The sequence below is a fragment of the Hevea brasiliensis genome, chromosome 9 (assembly GCF_030052815.1).
Source record: "Hevea brasiliensis isolate MT/VB/25A 57/8 chromosome 9, ASM3005281v1, whole genome shotgun sequence".
NCBI lineage: Eukaryota > Viridiplantae > Streptophyta > Magnoliopsida > Malpighiales > Euphorbiaceae > Hevea > Hevea brasiliensis.
The window spans coordinates 20500556-20507679 of NC_079501.1; the positions used below are offsets into that span (position 1 = coordinate 20500556).

General features: G+C 35.2%; 1 protein-coding gene across 3 annotated transcripts; it reads right to left on the minus strand.

The window, feature by feature from the left end:
• LOC110662174 (plastidic glucose transporter 4) lies at positions 1 to 6808 on the minus strand. 3 transcript variants are annotated; one of them, XM_021821063.2, is made up of 14 exons: positions 6553 to 6808; positions 6130 to 6415; positions 5905 to 6019; positions 5617 to 5684; positions 5118 to 5250; positions 4933 to 5032; positions 4741 to 4853; positions 3136 to 3229; positions 2858 to 3011; positions 2129 to 2275; positions 1955 to 2028; positions 1025 to 1113; positions 803 to 917; positions 1 to 475 (listed from the first exon to the last, which is right to left on the minus strand). In XM_021821063.2, exons 2-14 carry the CDS (start codon positions 6407 to 6409, stop codon positions 293 to 295), a joined length of 1665 nt encoding a protein of 554 aa, XP_021676755.2. In that variant the 5' UTR covers positions 6410 to 6415; positions 6553 to 6808; the 3' UTR covers positions 1 to 292. The 3 variants fall into 3 exon arrangements, with proteins under 3 accessions (XP_021676755.2, XP_021676756.2, XP_058009322.1); XM_021821064.2 differs by having other exon boundaries at positions 6557 to 6783; XM_058153339.1 differs by lacking the exon at positions 1025 to 1113 and having other exon boundaries at positions 6553 to 6784.
• Positions 6809 to 7124: the final 316 nt, after the last annotated feature.

The window sequence follows — 7124 nt, forward strand, 5'->3', positions numbered from 1 at the left end:
TAGCAAAATCTTCGGGAAATTTATCATTCAGCACCAGCTACCCAAATTAGTGTTGCCCCAGTTCTAATTCCAAAAATACATAGCAAAGGTAGTTCTCTCAAAGCTGGTTACAGCTGATTTAACATTTGTAAGGTGGACAGAAAAATGGAGGACAAGAAACATGCCCTTAATGCCATTACTCTCGGTAGAACAAAGAAACCTTTCAAAAAAGGAAAAAAGGCACCACCCATCTTAGGTCAAGCATGAGCCGCAACGAAATTATTACCACAGACACTTTCGACAAATTTCCAAATCAAATTGCAGGGTTAAGAGCATGCTCTATTTCCTCCAAGGATCTTCCCTTTGTTTCCACAACATTACCTGCTATGTACAAGACAGCAAGAAGACAAATGGCTGCAAATCCCAAATACACGGTGCTGATCCCAAACTTGTTTACAACGCTCAAGAAATAGAGACCAATGAAAAAATTTGATATCTGTTACCAAAGAAAACCAATCATAGTAAGCATTTCACAACTTTTATCAGTTTTCCTATCATGAATGAAAGGACCAGTAATTCTCTCTCTCTCTCTCTCTCTCTCTCTCTCTCTTTATATATATATATATATATATATATATATATATATATATATATATATATGCTTTATTTGATGAATTTATGTTTTGCTTTCCACTTTACAAGTTAGATTGCTAGATTCTAAAGGCACTGATCAAAAGCAAAATCAAATCTTTCAAATACAATTTAAATGGTCACAATATCACCACTCACGAATAGTAGGGAAAGTTTTCTTTCATAGACTTACCCAATGCATGCCCAAGGATAAAGCAACTGCTTTTGCTCTGATTCTGGAGGCAAATATCTCTGGAAGAAGAAGAGCAGGCACAGGACCAGCACCAAGTGAAAAGGACAACACATAGCTGCGTTATGAGATAAAAGACATTTAGATTTCACAAGCCATCAGAAGATAAAATTCCAAACACCAAAAGAGCTTCCACTTATCTAGCAAGGAAAATCAGTAGCTTACCAAACAGTCCCAAGAACAGCAAGGGTGCCAGAATATGGTGCCAGGACCTTCCAAGTGAAGGTCAAGGAAAGCAGCAACATGGAAGCAGCCTTTACAGAATAGAATGCAAGATGAAAATGTGTGACATGAGAATATCCTAAAAAATTGGTCATGATTTTTTGTATGTGAAAGTTTGGTGTGAAAGATACACATGCTGAAAAAAGTATCATACAGATGGATTTCAGCAATAACAGGTTCATATCAGGTTACCAAATTTTTTCATACGTACTGGAACAAAAAAGTTACTTGCATTACAATCTACCAATATGAATCTTATCCATTTAAGGGAATATAAACCACTCTGGCATCCTAGCATAAATTTAGAATATCAGATAGCATAGAATCATCCTTTGGACAAGGCAATATAGAAGTATTTCGCACACAAATTGCCCATCCAGACATCTGTTAAATCAGTTCAAAAAATTTACTGAATGCATACCAAAAACAAACATATAGCTACTTTGTCACCTAATTGAAAGCTAATATATATATATATATATATATATATATATATATATATATATATATATATATTACCTATTCTCATTTAATTAAGGAGACAGTTCCCCCAAAAAAGTTTTACTGTTTCAATTCATATTTCATAATACAAATTCAATGGTCAAGATGCTTATTATTTTCTCTATTTTCTTAATAAAATAAATCATATTAGGAATTGGACGAGTAAGAAACTAAGAATACTTCAAAAAAAAAACTTTAAAATACTTTTCAGCAACAAAGGTAAGAGGAGACAAAAATATAAATGTACTGTATGAACAAAATGCAACAGCAGAAGGTAGTTTCAAGAGCTTTAAGCTATGCAATCGATAGGAGAAAATATTTCAATGGAAAATCAAATACTCCATGTATAATTTTATACTAAAATAAGCACACCATTCCCAGAAAGCTTGTAATTAGAAGACTTTTTCTTCCTTGTCTGTCCATTAAAGATGAAGCCACAGTTGTGCCTGGCAGAAGGAAGCCATGTTATGCATGGAATGTAAAATAAAAAACACATATAATATTTTTTTTCCCTATATTTCTGAAAGAAAGACAAAAAGATATTACCAAAGACATTTGATGCCCCAACAAGGGCACTTGCTGCAACATCAGATGCAATTCCAACACTGCGGAACACAGCAGTAGAATAATAAACCACAGCATTTATCCCAGCCATTTGCTGGAAAAAGAAAAGTGCTACACCAACACTCACAACTGCATCACAGCAAACAAGTCAGGGAGAAAATTACCATCATATATCAGACTTAAAAATTATAAATATAGTACAATAAGAAAAAGACTGCACCAAAACTAAGGCACGAGAAAATCATCTTAGGGATTCCATTTATAAATTTATTAGGTACCTTTTCTTGTGAAAGCACTATGTTTTGATGAGCCATAATCACTAAAAACGCTAAGACTCGAGCTTTTGATGAAGTAACACAGTTATCAACCCTAAGTTTTGTTATCATTCATTTTATCAGCACCACTGGTTTCAAGAAGCAGGTAATAACAAATTCAACAGAACCCACGCGCCATCTTCCTTGCATGAAGTTCAGCAGTAGTTTTAACTGATGCATCAATAACTATTTAATATACAAATCGTGCTCACAAATATGTTCACAAAGTTGTGGACCATTAATGAATTTTAAAGTAGCACAAAATTCTGCAAGTCAAACAAAATAATTTCATCCAATCCAACATAATGTTTTGCAATGCTCTAAAATATTCCAAGTCCAACAGCCGAAAATCAATAGTTTTCACATGAAGAGAAGCTTCCATGATTTTTACAGTTACCTTTCCAATAGCGGCTGCTAAATAGATCAAACCATCCTGCTTCTGTCTCTGCAGAACCTTGACCTCCAACTGCTAAATCTAGCATAATCTCAGCAACTCTTTCTTTTCCATAGAGTGTCCTTATGGACTTTTCCGCTTCAGAAATTTTTCCTCGCTGCAAGACAATGTGTTTGATAAATAACAGTTTATCAATGAATGAATAATCCATATTTAGTTACAATGAAACACATAAAAATATTCAAAGACTCCATTGAGGGGATTAAATCCCACAGAAGAACCTGAAAAAGCCATCTAGGACTTTCTGGAGAAAATGCCATTCCCAGAACCAATAGAATAGCAGGGAGAGCAGCAATGCCAAACATTGTTCTCCACCTAGCAATGGCAGATAAAGAGAACTAAATACGATAAAGCAAAAAGCGATCCATGAAAGACAATGTCTATTACAGACGAAGATTTAGGAAGTGAGACAAGAATGAGAATAATACAAAATTAAACCATAACTGGCCATTACTCAATTTACTTCATTAACAAATGTGCATCAACCATACATTCTTGTCGCATGCAACTTGATTAATGCATGAAGTCCAAGCAAAAAAGGCCAATGAGAATCATAACAAAGGTCCATTTAAAACTAAAGCCGCATTGAGTTTCCAAAGTAAAGTTTTATCTGGATGCTAATGAGACAAGTTAATTATTAAATATTTTTCTCTAGCCATGTAAATCATTACCAATTCTTCAGTTGTATTTTATTTTTTATTAAAAAAAAAAACTTTCACTTGATCTTCTACTAAAACTTATTCACACCTACTATCTTCTTAAATAATGTTTGAGCAGTGAATTGAGCATTAAAGTGGGGGTTTCTAGAAGAACTACTTAAAATTAACTAAGGCCACATGATAATTTAATAATAAAGGCGCATTATATGATTGGTTTTTTTAATACTTTGTTTTCACTTTGTTCTTTGTCCACGAGATAGGAATTGCTTCTATCATCTAAGGATAGTTATTGACAAAGTAAAAAAATAAAAATAAAAATAAAAACAAATCATATTTATAAATATGTAAACATGCCAATCTTAACAAGTTTAAAATTCCAAATTCAGTGGATCCATCCACATCATAGTGGCACTAATCCTAATTGCAAATATAGTTCCATTCCTTCAGCTGCAACATGAGTGATCAAGCTTTCTAAACATCCTTACTCCACCAAAATGACAAGAGGAAAACTTATGATACAATAGTAAAAAATGCTCAGTATGAACCAAAAAGTTACATATGGCCTCAGTATATGAAATTTTACCAAGAATCTCCAACCATATTTTACCTCAAGTCTGTATGAGACCAGAACACATCAATTTAAAGAGCAATCCACTTCTTAACAAACAATGTTCGACGTACACATTTCTTCTTTATTATTTCATCAATTTAGAGTTTCTTTAAAGAAAAAGAATTCCAGGCAATTACATAATTTTATACCATGCCAGAAAGTTGTGCCAACCGCAGAATTAATAATGTAATCTCAACTCAATGAGTACCTTGAAGCAAAGGAAATTAAAATAAAAATGAAAGAGCATTTTTATCCTACAGTCTTAATCACTCTACTCATCTGTCTTATGCAGCATTAATTTATTAGAATCATTCCTAATCTTGCAAGCCCATTTCAATAATCTATAATGCAATCATGTCAATTTAGAAGTATTATATATGACACCACCTTTTCTAGTATGTTTGACACTGGATTTTGGGAGCAACATTTTTTATGATGTTAAACACACATTGTGAAGACAGTATGCTATCTTATCATGCTTATATATTCTTTTTCATGTTGATTTAATATTAAAACTAAGCATGCAACCCAGAAAAAAAAAATGCAAACTAGAATACCATAAAGGGTTTCCTGCTAATGGTAGTCCAGCCACTAATGCCAACAGAATCCCAACACAAATGAAAAGTTGGTTTACAGACCCCAGAGCACCACGAATTTCAGTTGGTGAAATCTGACCAAAACAATTAAGTGTTAGCACATCATCTCTTGCAAAATTATCCAGTCAACAATGACCGCAAAATTGAGATAACCTCTGATATGTAAAGAGGCACAATGGCTGAAGATATGCCAATTCCAATACCAGCAAGAAGACGACCAATTATCATAGTCTGTACACTCTGTGCAGTAGTACTGAAAACATTCAAGACAAAGTGAAAAATTAATTTTAGCAAAAGCATCTAAGATGACAGCTCAAAAACAATGGAAGCGGACAGACCAGAGAAATGCTCCAATTATGAGAGGAATTGCATCTAGTTGAAAAGTTCTTGTCCTGCCAAACTTGTCCGCCAATGCTCCCCCTGTAAAAGAGCCAACTGTGGCACCAGCAAGCAGCGTGCTAACGATCCATCCTGCTCAATGTTGCACACAAACGATAATTGAAACAGTAAAAGGTTTTAATCAATGGGAAGGGAGAAAAAATAAAAGAAGTAGAATAAGAAAACCATCATGATCTCCAATCATGCAAGTAGCTAGCAATGACGAACAAAGACTGAGTTACTTTTTCCCCCTAATAGACAAGACTGAATTTATCAATTCACCAATTTCTTTATTCTATGGTGAAAAAACAAGCATCCTGCTGTTTTTGCTGATGCATTCTCTGTCTCACAAAGTTTGAATCAAGTAATAAACACATGATACCAGTACTACCCCCCCAAAAAAAAAAACCAACATTTAAAAGATGTGAAAGCAACATGTCGCATCACAATTCGTCTTGCCTTGTAGAACAGTGTTTTCAGCGATTCCGAGATCCTTGGCAAGATACTCAAGAGCACCATTCACCACCCTGAACCAGCAAAGAGGAAGAGAACGCTACAATGAGCCTCATTCTCGGACAAAGCAAGGCAGAACAATAAAAAAAGGCATGCCAGAAAGCTAATCTTGAATTCATGATCACTTGCCCAAAAATATAGAACCAAATTGACAAGAACACAAAAATACTTGAATTGACAAGTGCAGAACAAAGCAAAGAAAGGTACTAATCCCAATTTAGACTTAAGACATACGCAAGATGATATCCAAATAAAATTGCACCCAAACAAGCAACACCGACGAACGGCAAGACAATTCCAGAAGATTTTGTCTGAGGATGGATAGGAGCAGCTTCTTCGATATCTCCATCTGCAAGTAAGATTCAAAAGCGAGTTGCACGATCACAATTCGGAACAATTCAAAATCCAGAAACTACTAGAATCAATCGAAGCACGAAATTAAGTTCCAGAAAAACGAACCGGAGGACAGAGCCTTAACCAGACGGGACCTAGAAAAGGCAGTACGCACGAGTTCGGTTCCCATGGAGACCGAATCGGCTGGACGCAGTCCACAGAAACTGATCCTGCCAGTCATGTAACTGTTATTATTAAAAGACGACACTGATACCGATAATGAACTACTCTTCCTATAACCACCGGAAAGGCCACACGCAGCGAGCAATCTCCTCCGGTTAAGAGGCTGAGAACCGACGCATATGCTGGTGGCGGTCCCTTTAACCGCACACGTAGATGCCTGCATTTTCAGCTGATTTGGAAATTCATAGACTTAAAAAAAGTCAAAATAGGTAAAAAATAAAAAAAACCAAAAAAGGGAGTGCAGAATTAAAGCAATGCCATTTTGAAGATTATCGAAACGAAACCGTTTCGAAGTCGGTGACTTACTCACTCTTGCGCTTCAGAGAATTTTTCCTTCGTCGTCTGGCAGTGATTGCCTACTCGGCTTGCTTTGGGTTGTGGTTTTATTTATTCGTTGGTTAGAGATAGAGAGGCTTTGGAAAATCCGTTGAGAGAATGAGGAGAGACAGTTCACTTGCTCAACGAGAACAAAGTTGGTGGAGAATTCAACTCTTTCTCATTTTTTTAAAATAAATAAATCATTTTTCTTTTTTTTTTTACTTAATCATTTCCAGTACTATGGAACCCAAGAAATGCGCATGCATTTTCCCTTTTTTTTTAAGAAAAAATGGAATTGAAATGAGAAATGGGTGATTACGGTGAGATTTCGGATTAGATTTTGGGTTTGGGTTTGAGGAGATGTCGCAGGTGGGGTGCACGTGGATCCACACCTGTGTTTTACGTTCCCTGTTCCCTCCGCTGCTTTGCATTGCAGCAGCAGTAGTACGAGTTTCTGCCTTTCTGGCTGTTTTCTATGTTCTCGATTGTTTTTATTTGATTCAAAGCTAAACCTAAAATTTGTAATTAAAAAAATTAAAAAATTAAATTTTTTTATTTTT